The sequence below is a fragment of the Notolepis coatsorum genome (genome assembly GCF_963971535.1).
Source record: "Notolepis coatsorum genome assembly, chromosome: 19".
NCBI classification, from domain to species: Eukaryota; Metazoa; Chordata; class Actinopteri; order Aulopiformes; family Paralepididae; genus Notolepis; species Notolepis coatsorum.
In genome coordinates this window covers 89,970,576-89,993,316 of record NC_140183.1, presented here as the reverse complement: position 1 = coordinate 89,993,316, position 22,741 = coordinate 89,970,576, and the positions used below count along the sequence as shown (strand labels likewise).

At 41.7% G+C, this 22,741-nt stretch overlaps 1 protein-coding gene across 3 annotated transcripts in view; it reads left to right on the top strand.

Annotated features, from left to right (window-relative positions):
• Nucleotides 1-1,054: 1,054 nt before the first annotated feature.
• The window catches only part of cicb (capicua transcriptional repressor b), a 54,984-nt gene continuing 33,297 nt past the window's right edge, over nucleotides 1,055-22,741 (top strand). For all 3 annotated transcript variants that reach the window (XM_084336848.1, XM_084336849.1, XM_084336847.1), the window contains exons 1-3: nucleotides 1,055-3,100; nucleotides 3,878-4,027; nucleotides 22,255-22,429. In XM_084336848.1, the coding sequence (XP_084192974.1) occupies nucleotides 3,049-3,100; nucleotides 3,878-4,027; nucleotides 22,255-22,429 (377 nt within the window). In that variant the 5' untranslated portion in view covers nucleotides 1,055-3,048. The remainder of the gene's footprint in view (nucleotides 3,101-3,877; nucleotides 4,028-22,254; nucleotides 22,430-22,741) is intronic.

The following is a 22,741-nucleotide window of genomic DNA, read 5'->3' as shown; positions in this document are numbered from 1 at the left end:
AACAAAAAGGTGAGGATTCTCATTGTCATTGGGAAACAACAGCCCTTTCAACCTTCCTCTTCCACGAGGTAGGACTCAGAGATTTCTTATAATAGGGGAAATGACTCAAATCACCAAATGTAGCAGTAGTGTGGGACCAGTGGGATAGCGTGCGAGCGCCATCCCTGCATTTGACGGTCATTTTCAGTATTACAGTTGGACCTTGGTATTTGTAGGGGGTGGGATCTTATCAGAGTTATGTTAGATGATTGGTTGTCCTACATCTGAGTGTCAGCGTTTCATTTGTGCTTTCACAAGTCAATCCCGTTTTACTACGAACCATAGACCAATGGGTCTTTTGTGGGGTGGGTTTATGCAAAGGAGCTTGCAGCTTGAGCCAACAATAATGGAACATCAGCTATATAATTTCAACGTAGAGAGCCAGTACAAAGTCATGGTCCATTGTTATTTTGTATTTAGGATTGCATATACTCTCGCACTAGAAAGTTGGGACGACGTTCCACTTGTCAAAATCGCAGGCTGCCTGTGAGTGAGTGACGTACACGCGTAGAGAGAGAGAGAGAGAGAGAGAGAGAGAGAGAGAGAGAGAGAGAGAGAGAGAGAGAGAGAGAGAGAGAGCGAGAGCGAGAGAGAGAGAGAGAGAGGCAAAGCTCCGCGTAGGAGTTTATTGTCCCTAAAAAAAAAGTGAGTGAAATTTGCATATGACTGGCATTCCAGTGCACACTCTAACCAATCAGCGTCCGCGGCGGTGCGGCGACAAGGTAGGCGCCTCGGCCAATTGCCGGAGCGCGGATGTAGCTAAATGGGCGGGACTCGGTTGGGCGAGGTTGACGGAGCGCGGAGGGGATATCTGCAGAGCCGCAAGCCCAACGTCTGGGCGGGGCTTCGGGGCTTGTACAAGCCCCGAAGCCCCGCCCAGACGTTGGGCTTGCGGCTCTGCAGATACACCCTACTCTGACGGAGCGCGGAGGGGGGGGAAGCGGCCGAGTTTTACACCCAGAGGAAGAGGAGGAGGAGGAGGAGGAGGGACGGAGAGAAGAGAGAAAGGGCCGAGGCTTTGCTTATAGAGAGAGGAAAAAAACCAAGGGAGTAAACTCGGGCTGCGTTGTAAGAAGAAGACGCGATACGAGGACTTTTCGATACCGAGATCAAGGCGTAATAAATAATAACAACGTTACTAAAGGACTGAACTGGACCGTCGCGGGGAGACGAAGGGCCGGCTGACCTGCTGCAGACGAGCCGCTGCTGGAACCCACTGTGTTTCTTTTTGTACAAAGCCTCGGGTTCTTCTTCTTCTCGTGTTGTCGAACCAGAGCATCTCCGACCGATCACTCGTTTAGTGTCGCTGCCTCCTTCTTCTTCTTCTTCCAGAGATCCACCTCGATCTACCGAGGAGAAGCCTGTGATCCACCCCTGTTCTCTGGAGTCCGATAGTTCTCATCATCATCATCATCATCATCGTTGTTGTCGCTTCTTGCTCTCTATTGTAGTCCCATCATTATTATTATTATTATTAATATCTAGCTACATGGTTATTACACTGGGCAGGTGGGGAGGGTGACAGTCCAGTCATTTAGAAGAAGGGATATATATAGTGTACTTATTATTATCTCACCTATAACGTGAGCCAATCTTCAAGTTAATAACAAACTAATGTATAGCAGGCTAGTAGTGATCGATGATGGGTGATGATGGATGAATGCACCAGGTTTATAATAACATCTGGTGTTTTTTTGGCTCTCTGGTCTGAATGTACACTCGTGTTGCTGCTGGCTTTCTCTTCCGAGGTAGTTTAATATTTGGCAGCTGTGTTATTAATAAGCTGGATACAGGTAGCTACTAGTGGGGTCTTGAGTAACTGGTGTAACGTTTAAAACCAGCAGCAGGACCAGGGGCGTTCAGGTTATGATGATGATGATGATGATGATGGTGAATTTAAAATGGGGGACCCTGATGTAAACAAGACGAAAGTCTTTCTCTGGTCTGCATCCCCTTAACAATTGTATGTATTGAGCCGTACTGTATTGTACCCATTCTGCAATCTGTTAATACAATTTTAAATCAATCAATCAATCAATAAATCCAGGACCAGGGGCGTGTTCCCGAGGGGCTGGTCTGTGGACACGATGCACGCGAGGCTCCAGTTGTTGAAAGAGGCAGCAGCCAAATGTAATAATATGCGAAAGCAACCTTTGCTAAACAACTCTCTCCCGAGTTATAGCAGACTTTGCATGATGGTATAGTCTCTCCGTTTGCTTGTTGCACCGCAGGTCGGCCTGAGAAACGGTGGCTCTTGTTCAATAACATTTGACTCTGGGTGTTTAAATAGTGTACCAGTCCACCTGTCCACAGCTGTGGTGGAGCTGCTTGGTGTAGGGGACTCGGGAGAGAGGTTTACCATGGTGTCCCGGGAGCACTGCTCGGCATCGGACTGATGTTCTAATCCAGGCCGTGGATGAGAGGCGAGGCCTTGTTAACCCGCTCCGCGCCGCGGGGCTGCAGTAATGTAAACAAACACACGGAGAGGGGCACCGGGGGTTAATCAGAGCAACACTGCCTTGGACCACACTCATCTGTTCGAGTAGTCTTCTTGATGCACTGTTGTTGTTGTTGCAGCATTGAAAAGGACGTTTTTTAAGTCTTATTGTTATAATATCCTGTACTAGTACATTTTGTACACGAGATATTTTGATCTGTGCGCTGCGCGTTATTATCGGATTGCGGCATTTTTTTGCGATGACTGACCGACAGCTATAGTATCTTTATGCCCGAATTGGAAACAACATCATCACTGTACACATGATCGTAAAAAAAACATTACCGGCTGATGTTGTGAACGATGACCGCAACCTGAAGGGAACAGCGGATAACAGGCACCATTGAGCACTTATTACTTTTTCAGCCATGGAGTTGCCATTCCCATTATATCTAGAGATGTTGGATTAAGGATGTTATTCTCACGTCAATCTTTGTCAGTCACTGTAAAAGGGATTTTTTTTTTAAGGACAAAATATCGTTTTTTTGTATAAGAAAGGATCCTATTCGACCATGTTTTCATCAGAGAATCCCCAATATCTGCGTCAAGGATTAAGCATGTTTGGTCAGTTCTAATCAATTCTTGTATTTTTTTTGTAGCGCAACTGTATAATAAGTCATTTTGCAGTACTCGCTTGTTTTAGTACTGTTCTAGTAATGTTTTAGTATTTTGAATGCTTAGTTCTATAGGATACAGGCCTACACAGCTAACCGATTTTTGAAAATAGAAGTCTGTGTGAATACTGTAACATGTTCCATCCTTGTAATGACACCTTGCAATAATAGAAATATGTGTGCATTTTGGGGAAGCCATATAAACACAAAACCCATCTTAAATTAATGCAACTGTGATATTTATTCGGACAAAGCTAGCTATCATGATCACTCTAGCTGGTGAGTCCAAATGAGTGATTTTGTAGGGCTGTTGTTGATTGAGTGTTTAATCAGTCAAGTGGCAGCAGGTGTGTTGTTAACTTGTCTTGTGTAGCTGGTGCAGCAATAGTGACAAGTCATAACCAGAGCACAAGGCTGTAACTCAAGGCCTATATTATCCTAGATGTTTTGATCCCATGATGCCACAGTATTTTATTGTGACATTATAACTAGATAATTAGTGGTTGGAATGGAATACAAGTACATTTATGTTGTAAGAGTTGTGCTTTAAAAAATAAAACGATATATATATCATTATTCCTTATTCCCCAAAAAGGAAACACCCTCATTATCTGAAATGCAAGAGGGAGTCTGGGTTTTGATTTTTGGACATGTCATCGTGTAATTGAGTCGTAATGGACAGAAGATGGCACTGTCAATAATAATAATGTACTGTCTTCCTCTGCAGTGTGGACCAATGTAGAGCCCCGGTCAGTTCCAGTGTTCCCATGGCATTCATTGGTCCCATTCCTGGCACCCAGCCAATCGGAAGCCTCTGCTCAACCGGGGGAAGGCCAGCAACCTATCAACCACCCCCAAGTAGCCAGTCTGAAGACAGGTACTGCATGTTAGGCTGTGGTTGATTGAATGCCTGTAAACAGGGCATCTCAGTTTATGCACCTTTGTTTTTTTGTGATCAACATTTTTATTTTATTCATTTTTTCCTTTCCACATACACATGAATATAGACCTGCAGATTTACTGTAATGTCAACACATGAATATAGACCTGCAGATTCACTGTAATGTCAACACATGAATAACAACAAAACCCACCCTCCCCTCCCTCACTCTACATCTATTATTCTACCCTGTTAACCTTATGGGTTAACCTTTTATATTAGTTTAAAACCGTACTTAGCCCTAACCTAGTTCCTTTCCCCTTAACCCCAATGACCCTAACTAGGGCTGCACGATTTTGGGAAATAATCTAATTGCGATATTTCTGACAGATATTGCAATTACATTTAAAAAAAAATTTAAGCAGTCCCACAGAGGTTTATTGTAAAATGCGGCTTGCATCTAGCCTACGCGGTGGGTCTGTTCAGGACACCGAGCTTGAACATTTGTCTTTTTACCTGGGAATCGATACCGGTACCCAACGGTACCTTTTTTTCTGTACTTTACTCTCCCTCTTTGAAGTCTAAATTTCACAACACACAATCTAAAACCGCTTACCTCCCTCTCCCAAACCGATCTTGTATCTTAATGGGACTTCCTGTTTAAATTTAAATAAAAACAATATTTTTTTTGCTAATTGCATCATTCCAAATCGCGATTTCGATTTTAAAATCGATTAATCGTTCAGCCCTAACCTAGTTCCTATCCCCTTAACCCCATTGACTAACCCTCTAAAGTTAGTCAAACTCGCATACATTTCTATTGGGATCATAGATCCATGTAGACGCCCCTCCCCCCATAACGTAATGAATTAACTAATTAACACTTTGAGTGCCACGCCGGGTTTTCCTTTTTACCCCCTGAATGCCACCATCGGCGCAATGTTAACGTTAATATCGCCTAATCTATGTTTTAAATTATGGCTATGTGTCTAATCTGCCCATTGCATTATCAAAGACTATTTTCCAGTCAGTGCTGTCAAGGCAGATTGTTTTTTTATCGCGTCATTTCCGTTTCAGAGCATTTAGAAAAGCACCCGTTTCCAGATAAAAAACAGCCCATTCTGGACCATTCTATGAAAATCGTCTTTTACTGGAATATTCCACAACGTTGATATTCGTCGGCCTTTTTATGAATCGTTTTCAAATAAACGCTAGATGATCAATATTATACGTGCACGCAAGCACATTCGGGCCGCGCACGGATAATCGCTGCGTTGATTTCCTCTCGGACTTTTACAGTGAAACCGAAAGAGTCCATTTCACAAAACAGCCTATAACTTCATCAAAATTAGTCTGATTATCCTAACACTGATAACATAGAGTCCTTACCTGACATCAGATGGTATCCAACTGGTATATTCAAATTCCTGATCACCATTAGAAAAAATCGATAATTGTATAGATCCAACGCGATACAGTAGAACTCCATGATCAGCGGGGCTCAGAGGATCCAGAATGAACTCTGGTAACCCCGGCTGGATCAGTGGACTGGAAAATGTGGAGTACCGGATTTCTTTCCCCATCCATTTTCATTGAGTCCATTCCAAAATCCCTTATGTCATCTGGGAGACGACAGGGGGCGCTTTTTTCCACAATGATCGCCGGCGCCGCTCGGGTATACTCGGGTATACTTGCTCGGGTGATGCAATATGATTTCAGATGGCTAAAAAAAAAATAAAAATCCGGGAAATCTCGTGAGTGGCTTTCAACCACCTATAAATAAACCCGAGTATTCTCGTGTGTGGCAGTGAAAGTGTTAAACACCCCCACTAGTCTTAAAGGGGAGATGAAGCATAGCGATATAAACATAGTCATAGCATGAAATTAGTATTTAGATAAACCACAGAAAAAAATTACGTTATAAAAATAAGGCGTTTCTAAGAAAAAATGATTTGTTATGTCCATTTTTATGTAGCATTTATCAACATGTGCACCGCCATTTTGTTGCTGATGTCACGGAGATGGTTTCGCCCGGAGGTGGAGCCTTCCACCTCAGAGAATTGCACGCTGTAGCAATATTATTAGGCTCCTCAAATATCGTTATTCATAAAAACACATTTATGTAATATTTTACAGCATTGAGCAACCCCAACAGGGGGATGCTGCATGCTCTGTCATCTTTGAGATGGCGAGACCTGCAGTTGGCACCTGAGATGGCGAGACCTGCAGTTGGCACTGTGTGAGGCCACGACATTTGAGCAAATTAATAATACTGCATGTTCTGAAGGTCCAGATTAATCATTAGAATTAGTTCAACAGAAAGGTATAGATTAGGCTATCACCTAAAGTCTGTTGGTTGCTATATGAGTTCAGCCTCAACCGAACTCAGTCTAAACGTCTCTTCTTTCTGTTATCCTCTGCCTGTCGCCGTCGGCAGATCGATGCAGGAGTATGGTATTCCTCCTCTCCCTTGGCAACACCACAACACTGTTTCCAACTAATAACGGCACTAACGTTACCACCACAGCGCTGTAGCAAAACACCCCTCTCTCCTCACTTTTATTCTCCAACTAACGGTTATCTTTTTCTCCGTTCAATATGTGTTGAGTGGCTCGGCTGTATACAAAACTAATGCTATAACTTTGTCTCCATTCCAATGCGCGCTGTAAGCAGTGGCGATACAAGGAGCATATGCGGGCGAACAATAATTAGGTCTCCCAGGTCGCACGTATTTTTCAGACGTTGCCCTGTACCCGAGCTCTATACCAGGCAGTGTATTCGCACATTGATAGCCTTCTGAAAGAAGACGTTTCTTCAATTAGCTTTACCAGTGATATCTGGAGCTCTGATGTCAGCCCCATGTCAATGCTGAGTTTGACAGCTCAGTGGATCGACGCAGACTTCCAACTCCGTAAAGCGCTCCTGCATTACCAAGAGTTCTCCGGCTCCCATACTGCTGCAGCGCTGGCAACAGCATTCGAGAATATGTTCCAGACGTGGCATATTGCGAAAGAAAATATTCATGTCATACTCCGAGATAATGCCAGAAACGTGGTCAAATGCATGAAAGATGCAGGATTACAAAGTTTGGGATGTATGGCCCACACGCGTCCGCTGGCTGTCTAGTGTCCACGATGGAGTTCTGTCACAGCGCAGCATAAAAGACATTGCACTTTTACGCACTGTTTAGCCTATATTTTACGCGCTGTGTTTAGCCTATTAACACATTCCGTGCCACGCAATTTGAGCATCTTATACCATTCTCTGCCAGCACTGTAAGTCTATGGAGATGTTCACCTTCTTTGCAGGGCTATAACTTTTTAAATTGTATTGCTAAATTGACATTACATTCAACATCGATTATCTATCGTTCAGGATGTAGGAACGTTTACTTTTTCATTCATACGAAAATACCGTCTAGAATATAAATATGTTTTTATCGTTTTCTGCAGTAATTCCTAGAACGTGAGATATAGGCATAAACGCATATATAGATTATCAAATGCCGTTTGTTGCCGATCCACGCTATATAAAAAATTTCAACTGTACATGATCCTAAACGTTATGACTGATCATGCGCGGATGAACGGAGGGGGGGTGGGGTCGTTTATAATTCCGTGATCGTCCGTTAAATGCTTTATGTAGTATGGGTGATATATTGATCAGAGCAGTTTGCATGGATAATAATAAACAAACAGGCTGAAAGTAACGTCAGCGTCCTCTTACCGTTCGACGATGAGACTGGAGGAAAAAGATCCCACTTATTTGACGGTGATCGCCTAAATCAATTTCCGGTTTGTATAATCATAATACACGGGCAAATCGCATCGATTATTGCGTTATGGCAGCGATCGCTACACACAGACGTGTGTCTACAGTCCCGCAACAATATGCGAGTGGCCGGACGCATTTCGGAGACACACAGAGATCGACTCGTCCATTTCCGGTTTGGCAACCCGCCGATCATCCACCAGGGGGCAGTATTAAAGTGTTGCAGAGTTGTGCCGGCTCACACTGCATCTGACCAGGCTCCGTGAGGGAAATATGAATAACATGGCGAAAAAATGAAATATGAACTTGAAACACGTCGTACAACGTTTATGGCGCAGGATGTGTTAAATAGGCTAATTGTTTTTTCAGCCTGTTATTAGTATTAACTTCTTTAATTCACACCTCCCCAGTTTGCAACAACGCAACAGATTTATATATTTGTATAATTGTTAGGCTATTTGAATCCACCATTTAGGGCTGGTGTATTCAAATAGCCTAACAAATAAAATGTAATATGTCTCGGAACATTGGCCCGCAGATGCACCACTGCAAACCAAAGAAATGTGAACTCAAGAAGCCAAAACGAAGTTGTGCCTGTTTTAGAAGGCTATAGCCAAAGTTGCCTTTTACCATCGCTTAGCCTATATTTTACGCAGTGTTTAGCCTATTAAATAGGCAAATTGTTTTTTTATTCGTTTGAACTTTCAGCCTGTTAACACTTTGAGTGCCAGCCACGAGAAATCTCGTTATTTCATGCCATGCGTTGAGTGCCTATGACGAGAAATCTCATTATTTAATCGTAAATTAAATCGTTATTATTGCTTTTATTAGCGATATCCATTTATTTTTCATCAATCTACCCTCACGTTACCATTGGGACTGTCTATGAGCTCGAACAGGGAAAATACCGCCCCCTATCGTCTCCCGGATGGTAATGCACCCATTGGATTGGACTCAATGAAAATGTATGAGAAAAAAAAATCCGGATTCCACATTTTACTTCTCAGGCATGTAACCCGAGCCGATCGGATTCATTGTGGACCCTCAGAACAGCGTGGAATATGTGTTTCGAGTACCTAACGTTGGATCAATAAACGCGATCGATATTTGGAATGGCGATCAGGAATTGGAATAATCTTTTTGCAGAACATCTGGTGTGAGGTAAGGAATCTATGTTACCAGTCTTGGGGTAATCAGATGTATTTTTCACATATATCTCAACGTGTCTGTGTGTGTGTGTGCGTGTATGACGTTAGCGCTGACCAGGAAATAGATCATCGATTTTTCAGCCCGCTTCTCTAGCGTGCATAAGTACACATACTATCGATAATCTAGCGTTTATTTGAAAACGATTCGTAACTAGGCAGAAAAATGACAACGTGTTTTGTGTATTCCACTAAAGAGCTATTATCACAGAATCTTTTAATTTCTTTTTGGAAATTTTCAAAAATGTCAGTTTTTCAAAACGGTATAAACGGAAATGTACAGATGAAAAAACAATCAGTTTCGTACATGTTGACTGCAAGCAAGTCATTGATAAGCGACGGGCATATTAGACACATAGCCATAATATAGAAATAGCTCCGCGAAAATCATGAAATATCAGAAAATCAGTCCAAAAAGGCTGGCATTCAAGCGCTAAATCTGGCGCCCCCTGTTGGCACTCAATGTGTTAATAAATGTGTCGTTAATTCAGTATTTAACTTCTTGAATTCATATTTATTTAGGCTATGCTAATTAAAAACACAAATGTTATGGACATCTAATTTAATTATCTGCTTATTTATTAATGGTTCAATTCATTCAGAAACGTTGCAGCAAACAATCCATATGTGCATTTGTTTACATAATGATAACGTACATAAATAACATAATATTATTGAGGGAGGGAAAAAAGAAAACTGATACCTACTTCACCCTGTTAGTCAAGTTGAACTATCGCTCTGACTCAGACTATACTCAATATATATATAATATATATTTTTTCTGTAGGTAACGTTACATTTGGTTGACAATTTACCGACTGACATTCACGACACTCCATATTTACGTAGCTATCTAACCAGCACTGTAAACCGGGACCCAGCCCAAACCATCACCGTGACGTCACCATCCAGCTAAATCTAAAATGGCGGCCCCCATGGCAAAAATGGGGAAATTACATTTGAGTTTTCAGACAAATAAGCAGGATTTCACATTTGATTATAGGACCATGTCTTACCCAAGGTACACAACAAACAAACTAGGATCATATTGTTCAAAGCTTCATCTTCCCTTTAAAATAACAAAAACAGTAAAGTGAACCGAATGTTTCTACAGCACATATGAAGTAGACATGGCCCCCAGGTGTACAATATATATATATATATTTTTTTTATCCACTTTTTCTCCCATTTTTCTATATTTTCTCCCATCCCAATTTCATATCATCCAATTCAACCCTCCCCTGTCACGAACGCTGTTTCTTGCCTCCCACAAGCCGGCTGCAATGTGGACTAAGTCATACATAGCACAAGTCCCCTCCGGTACTTGAGGTAACAGCAGTCGCATCTTTTCACCTGCGCAGCTCGATCTCTCAGTGTCGAGGAGTAACGCGTGGGAGGCTCACGCTGCCCCCGACACTTCCTGATTCTACTGCGCAGGCGCACCAACCGACTTGTAGGAGTCGCTTGTTCACAACGCCCGATCCCCACCCTTCAGTTTCCCTCCCCGTAATACGGCCAATGTGTATTACTGCGGACGACCAGCTAAACTGAAAACAATGTGGAGAGCTGGATTCGAACACGCGAATCCTAGCGTCTCCACACTGGTGGCGAGTGCCTTGCCCACTACACCACCTAGCCGCCCTACAATATATATATATATACTTGTTTGACTTTTTGACGAACATAGCCCAGCTAGCTTAATGCAATACAGTTTCCTGTACATACGCACATGGTTCACCTAGCTCAATACAGTTTCCTGTACATACGCACATGGTTCACCTAGCTCAATACAGTTTCCTGTACATACGCACATGGTTCACCTAGCTCAATACAGTTTCCTGTACATACGCACATGGTTCACCTAGCTCAGGGGTCAGCAACCTTTAGTATCAAAAGAGCCACTTTTCCCCCGTCCCACAAAATAAAATGCTCAGGGAGCCGCACAACCTATTTACCCTTAACACTTTGAGTGCCACTCACGAGATTTCTCGGGTTTTTTTATAGGTGGTTGCTAGCCACTCACGAGATTTCTGTTTTTTTTGTGATCTGAAAAATTATTGCATCACCCGAGCCTACACGAGTATAGCCGAGCGGCGCCGGCGATCACTGTGGAAAAAAGCGCCCCCTGTCGTCTCCCAGATGACATAAGTGATTTTGGAATGGACTCAATGAAAATGAATGGGGAAAAAAATCCGGTACTGTAAAAGTCCGTGAGGAAATCAACGGAGCGATTATCCGTGCGCGGCCGTAATGTGCTTGCGTGCACGTATAATATTGATCATCTAGCGTTTATTTGAAAACGATTCATAAAAAGGCCGACGAATATCAACGTTGTGGAATATTCCACTAAAAGACGATTTTCATAGAATGCTCCAGAATGAGCTGTTTTTTATATCAAAACGGGGGCTTTTCTAACTGCTCTGAAACGGAAACGACGCGATAAAAAAACAATCTGCCTTGACAGCACTGACTGGGAAATAGTCTTTGATAATGCGATGGGCAGATTAGACACATAGCCATAATTTAAAACATAGATTAGGCGATATTAACGTTAACATTGGCGCCGATGGTGGCATTCAGCCGGTAAAACGGAAAACCAGGCGTGGCACTCAAAGTGTTAAAATGAAGATAACAGTGTATAACGTTTTATATATCCCCACATTTAGCATAAAACGCCTGACAATTGCATACCCAAAATGTATTATACTTTATACTTATAGCACACAGTTTGTTGCATTAATGGGATTATAAAGCAACAAAAAGAAAAATGTTGACTTTTTAATTGCTGTTTTTACCTGTTATAACAAAGGAAAACCTCAAACTCTTATGAAGAGGAGAAAAAATACTGGCTGTGTAGACCTATTTTTTAATAAAACACAGAAGAGGAGACAAAACACTGGTGTCTGTAGACCGACTTTGAAATAAAACCCTGAACTATTCAGGTATATTTGAGTCCTTCCCTTATTTGTGGAACATTTATCAAATAAAAAGTAGTCCACTTTGAAAAAAGACTACCATGTGTAACGGGGTCATTGACGGATAAGACTTTTCAATAGGCCAATTTTAAAATACAAAAAATAAGGATATATTTGGCCATTTTTCAAACATTTGGAATGTAGTGTATACATGCAGTTATGAAAAAAAAAATTAAGATATTTTAGTGTTTTTAAAGTTGAATTAATAGGACATGGCCTTAATAAAAGTAATTTGGGGCGACCGTAATTTATCTAAAAATTAATATATTTCCTTAACATTACTAATATTTTAACAGGTATCAGTAATTAAATATACATCTTAAGAAAGACAGGCTTGTGTGCCCTTTAATTTTTTGTAAACCATGATTTCACAAGTTTATTCTATAATGGCAGTGTCTCCCTTGTAATGCAGTTACAATACCCATATTTGCTCTAAAACCCATAAAACTGATTTAAAATGTGTACAGATAGTATCCACTTAAGCATATTATACCAGTGATTAATATTTGAGCCAAAACTGATGGATATTCTATTTTGAATTTAGTACAGTTATTGACAATCATTGGTTACCCCGCATGACAAATGGTCGCCCCAAATGATGAGAGTAGTTAAAAGTCTATTTAAAATGTTACACAATGCAGTTCAGACAAAAGAAAACTGAACAATGTTTTTATTACAATCTTTTCAAGTGGTCAACAAAAATATTCTTCAATTCATTCAAATATCACAAAAGTAAAACATGTTAACATGCGAGGGCCCACATGTGGGCCCTCTTGAGGAAGATTTTCCCACCTGCACTCTACCGGCTCGGGTGTGCATATATTTTAATACAATATATATATCGAATTAAAGCCTGTCGATAGCCATTTCAGGTGACACAATCCGTTCAGCGGTTCTCGAGTTACATGCCGATATGTGAGGTGTGCGCCGACGTACACAGTGTTGTACAAATACAACACCGACTCCCGGGGCTCTAGCTCCGTCAATCATTTGGCACGGTAGGTTACAAGCTTCGTAAGGAACATTCAAATATCACAAATGTTAAAAACATTAAACATTCAAAAAGTTAAAGTGCAATACACATTACATGCTTCAGGAACTTGAACATTTCACAAATGTCCATTTTCATGTCCTCATATCATCATTGGTATGAAGGTGGGTTAAGTAGCATCACTTTTGTGATGGTAGTCACATTGGACAGGGATTAACAATTTAAGTCAATAATAAAAGGTAAACAGAGTTGTATGTATGGAATAAAAATTAAACACCAACACAGTTCTATAGTCAATAAACAATAACCACCAACATAGTTGCATGGATGAAATCAACGCTAGACAACTACAACACAGTTGTATCAGTTCCTTTTAGGGATGGCACGATACCACATATTCATGTCCGATACTGATATCACAGCCTTGAGTATCTGCCAATACCGATACCCATCCGATACTCCCTTAAAAAACTAAAACCTGTGTTTAACCTAGCCATCAAAAACTCCCCTAAAGGAAGAAATACATACCACACATGACTCAGTTATGCAATAGTGCTGCTGCTTTTTATTTTGTTCAAATTATTTAGTTAATACGTTAATAAGACTACAGCGATTTCATGACGGCTTCCTGTCCTCACGTCTAAAACGTCTGTTTACCGGTACAATGCGTGGAGAGTTTCCAATCATTGGTAAACAAACATAGTGCTGAAAATATACAGTTTTGATAGGGTTAGGGTCTTTACTCTTGGCTACATTTGAAAAAGAAACACAACATTGTACCTATTTGAGATAGCCGTGTCAGAGATAATGACGGTTTGGCAACATGAAGTGAGGCTAAGCGTTGGAAACCTACATTTTCAACAACAGAAAGGGGCTGGTCGTCCAGCACAATAAATGTGGTTATTTTCTCGGTTTTCTTCAGCTTTGCTTTGTTACTGTCTGCAGAGAGTTTCTCTCGCTTCTGAATGGTTTCCAGCTATGTTAGCTGCTGCGACAAAACGTTTCCTCTTGGCATTCGTTGCACATATGAACTCGGCATACTCCCTTTCCATGATTAATCTGCAAGTGTTGTGTGGTGTTGAAGTTTCCAGTGTTGCTGCCACCCCTAGAAATACTTGCGTCGCAGATATTACACTTGGCTGTGTCGTGTTATTCCACAAGTATACCCTCTGTATTTGTTTGTGCGTGTCTTCATTCTGTTAGCTCCACCATACAGGTCCGTTATTATCCGCTCTTAGTCTACTCTGCCCTGTGTACCTGTCTGTGACCCCAGTACGGTGGCCTGTACTCTGTGTCGCATTAATGCACACACATTAGCATAACACCACAGGCTGTTTTGCCTTTTTCTTCTTTGAGCTTAAAATAACTCCACACAGCTGACATGATCGCGGCACGCTGCTAACAAGTTGACTTACGTTTAGCTAATGCTAACGTTGTTGTCACGCTACTACTGTTCACGTGATGGCATGCTTTACGGCCTGTATCGGATCGGCCGATATCCAATCCTGTGAATTTGGCCAGTATCGGACCAATACCGAGACTGAGTATCGGATTGGTGCAATCCCTAGTTCCTTTTATATTATCTCATGGTAAACTGCAGGCATTTCAAATTGAGGTACATGTGCATGTTTTAACAAATCAGGCAACCTGAACACCTAGAATAAGCAACACACCAAAAAACAAAACACTGATATTTTTTACATTTAGTTAAATTATTAACGTTCGGTTATGACATCATACGGTGACATCATGAATGTTCCAGAACGTTCGATCATGACATCATACTGTGACATCAGAAATGTTCTAGAACGTTCGGTCATGACATCATACTGTGACATCACAAATGTTCCAGAACGTTCGATCATGACATACTGTGACATCACAAATGTTCTAGAACGTTTGGTCATGACATCATACTGTGACATCACAAATGTTCTAGAATGTTCTATTATGACAAATAAGCCGGTTCAATGACTTCATCGAAATCCAATCAATATTTCTAATGCCGTTTCAATGTAAGGTTATAAAAATAAACATATAAACATTCATACAATACAATATAGCTTTGGCTCCTACAGTCAACATTTCCCAAAGATATATCAAACACGAAACAAACTTTGATCAGATTATAATGGAGATGTTGCACAGTGCAATCCACTGAACATTTATTGTTGAAATATATCACTGTTGATCATGAGCTGGATATATAACCTATGGTTTCAAGGGATGTTAAACCTACTGTAGAATCAAAGTAAATGTTAGTGATTCAAATCCTCATTTAGAGGTAGGGGATCCACCACAGCTTGCCCTGCTGCTCTTCTCTACTACTACACCAGCCAGAACTGGTGGAGTGTTCTCCATGGATGGTAGTGTCAGGTCCAGCATCGCCTTTTCCATCTTTTTCCTTCTCCCTGTAACCTCTGGATGCAGCCTTCTCCCTCTCCGATAGCTCATCTGACTTCACATGGAATCTTGCCCTGTTGTTTTCTTCTCGCTGAAACAATAGTGTATAATGTGATACTAATTCTGGTGGGCTAAATTACATACAAACTTAAGTTCAAGATATTACAGAAAAGGTCATTCCTAATCCTACTAACATGACAGTTTGAAATACACCAGAGAAAGATATACTGCATGTTACCTATAGTTTTTTTTACCTCTCTCTTTTCCTGGCAAGATAGTCTACATTGACCCGCTGTCTGTAGTGAGTGTCTGTTTGCTTGTTTGTGCCATCTAGAAAATAGGTTAAACTAGTTAAACATGACTAATACATGTACAATTACCTAAATGGAATGTCATGCTATACCGTTTAAAAAATGTTCTCATAAGATGGTACAATACTCAAAAAGAAACGTTAATTCCTAAATAGGAATGAAAAATGACTGACTATACAAAGAGTTATGCTAAAACAAAGAACTTTATGTATATAAAACATGAATAAAATATAAATATACAGAAACTACAAATACAGGACATATCTATCATCTAAAACACTCAGCAGTGGTCGCCCCACATGATACTCGGTCGCCCAGATGATGTTTTTAAGGTCAGTCAAATATTACAGGCTAACCATTAGCTACATAAAACCAAACTAGCTAGCTCTTACCACATGTCACTATCAAATTCATCATCAAAATATAGATTTTCAGATAAAACGTATTATTCACAGTTTTGGGGCGGTCGTCCCACAAGACATCCAAAAGTGGCAATTACATTACAGCAGTTAAAAAAGAGATTTATTTGCCAATATGAAAGAGACTTACTAACCTGCTAGTTGTTTCTCTGGGTCCCTCACATGTGACTGGCTGATGCAACATCCTGTCCTTGAGGTGGTTTCAAAATAAAAGTCCCACAATTGTGTTTTCTTGATGGTCGCCCCAGATGATATTTCATAAAATTAACATATGCGGACAACATTCGTTTGTATATTATGATGGAAGTATATGTGCAAATGCTTCATAATTTTGTCAATGAATGCAAAACATGTTTGAAATTATGCCAAATAGGGCAAGGGAAATATTTAAATAGATTTAAAGTGATTTTAATCCGGTTGTCCAAATAGAAGTCAATGCTGGACGGTCGCCCCACATGGACATTTGACACTTCAGATGGCAGAGAAATGACCAATAACTCGAATGTTTGGAGGAGTTAGAGTGGGTCTGTATATGGGGAAGGTATTAGAGATACATGTAATCTTTTTATGAATTTTAATGTTTTTTTTAAGGTAAGAAATTCAGTGGGACAGAAAAAATAGGCGTCACGTCATTGACCCAGACCTACTTTGAAATAAAACACAGAAAAGGAGAAAAAACACTGACATCTGTAGACCTACTTTGAAATAAAACCCTGAACTATGCAGCTCTATTAGAGTCCTTCCCTTATTTGCGGAAAATCTATCAAATTAAAAGTAAATTTTTCGTTGTTCGCTAATTTCGTACCACATATCAGGCATACAGGCAAGCCTTTTGTTGACTAAATATCTTAGTTGATGAAATATTTTTTCATTTCAGTGTCACAGTATGACATCGATCTCCAAAATAAGAGAACAAAAAAGTTAAAAAAAAGAAAAGTAAAGGGCGGTCAGGTGGCGTAACGGAGATTGCGTTCGTCACCAACCCCGGAGACGCTGGATTCGCCTGTTCGAATCCAGCTCACAGCTCCGGGGTTGTCACCAGCTTGGCTGGCCATTTACACTAATACAATTGGCTGTATTAGAGGGTGGGAGAAGCTGGCGGGGTGGGTCCAGGGTCGTTGTAAACAGCGACTCCTACAGTTCGGTCGGGGCGCCTGCTAAGCGCGGATAGGATCTAAGGACGGTAGTGTGATCCTTCCACACGTTACACGCTCTCAGTGAGAGTCCGCGCTGCGAGGTGAAAGGAAGCGGTTGATTGGCTAGACGTGTGTCGGAGGAAGCACGTGATAGCCTCCACTCTCCCAGACCGACTGTGGGGGGTAAGTGCGCAGCGACCAGGAAGGGGATTGGGAATTGGCATAACGACTAACATTGGGATGGGAGAAAATCGGAGGAAAAAGGAGGGAGAAAAAAGTTTAAAAAAAAAAAAAATTGGGACAGGGAGCCGCAGCTGATTGGCTAAAGAGCCGCATGCGGCCTCGAGGCCGCAGGTTGCCGACCCCTGACCTAGCTCAATACAGTTTCCTGTACATACGCACATGGTTCACCTAGCTCAATACAGTTTCCTGTACATACGCACATGGTTCACCTAGCTCAATACAGTTTCCTGTACATACGCACATGGCTCACCTAGCTCAATACAGTTTCCTGTACATACGCACATGGTTCACCTAGCTCAATACAGTTCCCTGTACATACGCACATGGTTCACCTAGCTCAATTGAACAGTCCAATGGTCATAAATGGAGGAACTCACTGTTATCCTTCAACCATGAACCATTGTAATTGAAATATAGTTGGCTTGTAGCCTGCCTATCAAAATCGCTAGGCTATAACCCACTAGCTTAAAAGATGAACCTGGGACGAACATAACCAGACTAGCTTAATGCAATACAGTTTGATAGTAGGGGTGCACCGATATATCGGTCGGGAATCGGTATCGGCCGATAAGTGCCTTGTTGACTGCTCATATGTGCCGATGGCAGTAGCCGATAAATATCCATCAATTTGTGTCGCGTCAATCTGGCCCACACGTTCAAACTTTGAAAAAAGTTACCTGCACAACGCCGCCCCCACACACACACGCTACTGCATCAAAGTTACTTATGATTAACAAAGGCATTCGTTTTGTGGCATTAACGTTATATAGTTACACGTTCAATAGCATCAGCATATTATTTACCCGAACATAGCAAGCATTACTCATTCATATCTCTCACGTCCTTCCTTTGCTCAGAGAGCCCGTACTGAATTGTACCCATTCTGCAATCTGTTAATAAAGTTTTCAATCAGACAAATGTATAGAAAAGCTTTTATTATAACATTTGTTGCAGTAAAATCATTATGCCTCGTTTAGTACTCCTGCGGAGCGCTGGTAATCTACTTGTGGGCCGCGGGGAGCTAACTTTATTAGCTTTGTTGTTGAGCTCTCGTCAAAATCAATGGCGGACTTCCCGGAAGTAAAAAACGAATAAGCGATTGCGATTGGTGGTAAGAACAGCAGGAGGTGGGTGCTATCGGTGTGACGTAATTGGCAGAATCGACTGTCAATCAAAATGGTTCTGTTGTACCTGACACGACACATGCATTGCAAACTCAGATTATGGAGATATTACTGGAGAACATGGAGCTTTGTTTGAGAGAGATACAGTGAGTGCTGTCTCTTAAACTCTTAAAACTCATACACTTTTTTGTCTTTTTAGTCAAGTTAGTCTGTTGAAGATGAAAGCCAGTGGGTATTGTATGACTCAGACTTCAGCAATAATCATGAGCATTATAAAATATATAAAAAACACACATGGCATGATGAAATACCATAAACATATTTCTTGATGTTTCCTTTTTTAAGTAAGTAAAGAGGCCTATGTTGATATCGGTGAGCACAATTTGTAACACAAAAAGAGAGACGTGTAGCCTATTTATTTATTTAATATTTTATTTATTCATTTAATTATTATTATTTTATTTGTTGCCATGCCTAAAATAATAGTCGAGCATAGGGCTAACACATTTTCATAAACAATAATATAATTTTTTGTTATATGGTTATAATAAAATCTTTTCCCTATACATTTGTCTGATTGATTGATTGAAAACTTTATTAACAGATTGCAGAATGGGTACAATACAGTACAGCTCAATACAACAAGAGACTGGAGGATGAAGACCAGAAAAAGACTTTCGGCTTTTTTACATAAGGGTCCTCCATTTTCAATTCATCAAAACATTTAGAGACATACAAATATACAGTAGTTTCATAAAAAAAAAAAAGTAAAAAAAAAAAAAAAAAAAAAAATGCCACAAATATCGGTATTGGCCGATTGTGTTAGTTGAACAATCGGTATCGGCTGCAAATTTTCATATCGGTGCATCCCTATTTGCTAGCATGGTTCACCTAGCTTAATTGAACAGTTGGATGGTCATAACATGAAGGCTAGCTTAATGCAATACAGTTTGCTAGCACACGCACATGGTTCACCTAGCTTAATTGAACAGTCTGATGGTCATAACATGAAGGAACTCAGTTGACTTAGCTCAGCTTCAATAAAGTGTACAGTTTGCTAGCACACGCACGTGGTTCATCTAGCTTAATTGAAGAGTCTGATGGTCATAAATGAACCATTGTAATTTAAATATATTTGTCTTGGTACCACTCAACATGAGCTTGTTACTTAGCTTAGCATTGTCACAATGAAAGTCCCAGAGCGTGGCCAATTTAGCTTGGCCTAACTGTAGACAAGTTCGACAACCATGTTTAGCAAACATCCTCGGTAGCTTCTGGGTCCCCCCGCACCTCTTATAGCTCTCGGTTTCTGACTTTTTTGTGGTTTAGCCATATTAGTGCGGTGGGCTTGTCACGTTCCGGAGGGCCAGCCGACAGTTCTTTACCCAGGATTTCTTGCAGCATATCAGGAAAAAAGCTTGATGGATGGGTTCCTTCAGTGTCCTCTGGTATACCGACAATTCCCATGTTATTCCGTCTTTCACAAGACTGAACCCCGGCGAGCCTAGCTTGAATCTTGGCTAGCTTGGTAGCTAGGTTCTGCTCGATGTTTTGTAACCGTTGGACCTGCTGGCTAGCCTCTCCCGCGAGAGAGACGATCTCTCCGGCGTTGCCCATGGTTTCTGTGTGGAGCACCTCCACCTTCCCAAGGGTTGAATGGCCGCTCCTATCTCAGCTGTTACTGCTAGGCGATAAGTCCCAAAGTGCTTCTCGGAGAGCTCCGTGAGGTATAGCTTGATAGCAGCTAGGCTAGGACCACTCAGCGGCGTTTCGGGCTTGCTTAGCGGCCGAGATTGTACCTTGTTGGCTACCGCGGATGCAGCACCGCGCTTATTTGTCTGTTTGCTTGCCATGTCTGTCACAAAAATATTATACTGTCGAAATCATCAATTAACAGGGGGGGGGGGGAGACTAGTAAGGGCATTAAAAATTAGGGGAGCAGTTCGAATGTGCGAGCACACTCCATGACACCAGTCCCGCCCTTCAGTTTATCTACTTTTTCTTTTCTTATTGCAGGAAAAAAATATTGAACATTTACAGTTATAGATATTGTACATTTTCCATCTTTTTTCTTTTTTTCCCTCTCATTTCCCCTTCCCCTCCCTCATTCCCACCCCATCCCCCCCACACCGAGGTTGTTGACAAACACATCTGCAAAATATACAAACACATAGCATAGATGTTGCTGGGAAAGAAAAACAACAACAATATCAATCAGACCCATCTGCATTGTGCACAATTATTTTAGATAAAAAGAGATAAAGAAAAAACTAAAAACACAAAGAAAAACTCTCTAGCACGGATGTGGCTGTGGAAGAAAGTCAATGATATTATGTCACTCTTTCCCCCACCCCTACTTATGGTGTTGTGGTAATTCTTGAGTAGTTTGACCTTCTGCAGCTGCGTCTCCCGTTCCCCTCTCCCTCCCCCAGTTACCCACCCAGCCCCCGGGGGTCTCATTCACACCCATACATACCAGGAAGGGGGGGGGGGGGGGGCATTAGAAAATAGGAATAAAATAATAATAAAAGATATGGAAGTGCAGTTAGAGGTGTAAAGCTCTATCCTTTCTAAGTCTCTTCATTGATAGTCAGGGTATCGATGTGTTGCAGAAATGGTTGCCAGGTCACATGGAATGTTTCAAGGGAGCCCTTTAGGGAGAATCTGATTCGCTCAAGCTTAACGCAATGTAGTATCTCATGTATCCATCTCTTGTGAGTAGGTGGGGGAGGGTGTATCCACTTAAAGAGAATAAGTCTCCTAGCGAGGAGGGTAGTGAACGCCACAACTCGTTTTGCAGCCCTAGATGCGATCGAAGGGGTATTCGGGATACCGAAAAAGGCAGTGAGTGGATCAGGGTCTAACGTCACACCCAGGACCCTACTCGGTATGTCAAATATTGCAGTCCAAAACTCTGTGAGTTTGGGGCACGTCCAAAACATGTGCATATAATCAGCTGGAGATTGTTTACATCTATTACACGCATCCGTTCTATCCGGGTATATCTTTGCTAACCTCGCATTGGTGTAGTGAACTCTATGCAGTATCCTACACTGCAGCAATCTGTGTCTTGCACATATAGAGGAAGTGTGTACCAGGTCTAGTATATGATCCCATTGTTCATCTGTAATGATAATTCCCAGATCTTCGTCCCATTTGGCTTTTAGGGAGTCTAAGCAAGTTGGGTTCATCCAAAATATTTTATCATATAAAATTGAGACGAGCCCTTTCCGCCCGGTACCGAGCGATAGGAGAGGGTCAGTACTAGAGTCTGGAGGACGGCCAGGGAATTGTGGGAATTGGTTCTGAACAAAATGTCTGATCTGAAAAAAACGGAAAAGGTGGGAGTTTGGAAGACCAATTTTTTTTTGATAATTCTGCAAACGACGAGAACACACCTCCGGAGTAGAGGTCATTAATGGTTAGCAAACCTTTGTTCGCCCAGCTTCTGAATACAGGATCAGAACAGGGCGGTAGGAATAGGTGATTGCGAGAGATTAGCCCCGACGGAGCGTGTAGGCCAAATTGTTTCAGTTTATCTACTTTTTGGTGGTCTTCAAGTAAACCCTATGCCATTTTTGATTTAGAAAAAAAAGCATGTTCCGCTCGATTCTGAACACGGATCTCCTTATTTCGTTTAACACAGAGTCCCAGGGGGTGGCAGCGCTGCCACAGGAATCTATGGAGGTACGCCCTCCTGTGGAGAGAGGAGCCACATCACGACCCACCCACTCCACCGATGAGCTGCCCCCAGAGAGGGAGAAAGCGGATGCTGAGAGAGACAGGCCTGACAGTGAGACGGAGAGCGATGTGGATGACCCGTAAGTGTGTGTGTGTGTGTGTGTGTGTGTGTGTGTGTGTGTGTGTGTGTGTGTGTGTGTGTGTGTGTGTGTGTGTGTGTGTGTGTGTGTGTGTGTGTGTGTGTGTGTGTGTGTGTGTGTGTGTGTGTGTGTGTGTGTGTGTGTGTGTGTGTGTGTGTGTGTGTGTGTGTGTGTGGATGCTGAGAGAGACAGGCCTGACAGTGAGACGGAGAGCGATGTGGATGACCTGTGTGTGTGTGTGTGTGTGTGTGTGTGTGTGTGTGTGTGTGTGTGCGTGCGTGCGGTTCGTTCGTTCGTGCGGCGAGGTTGTGT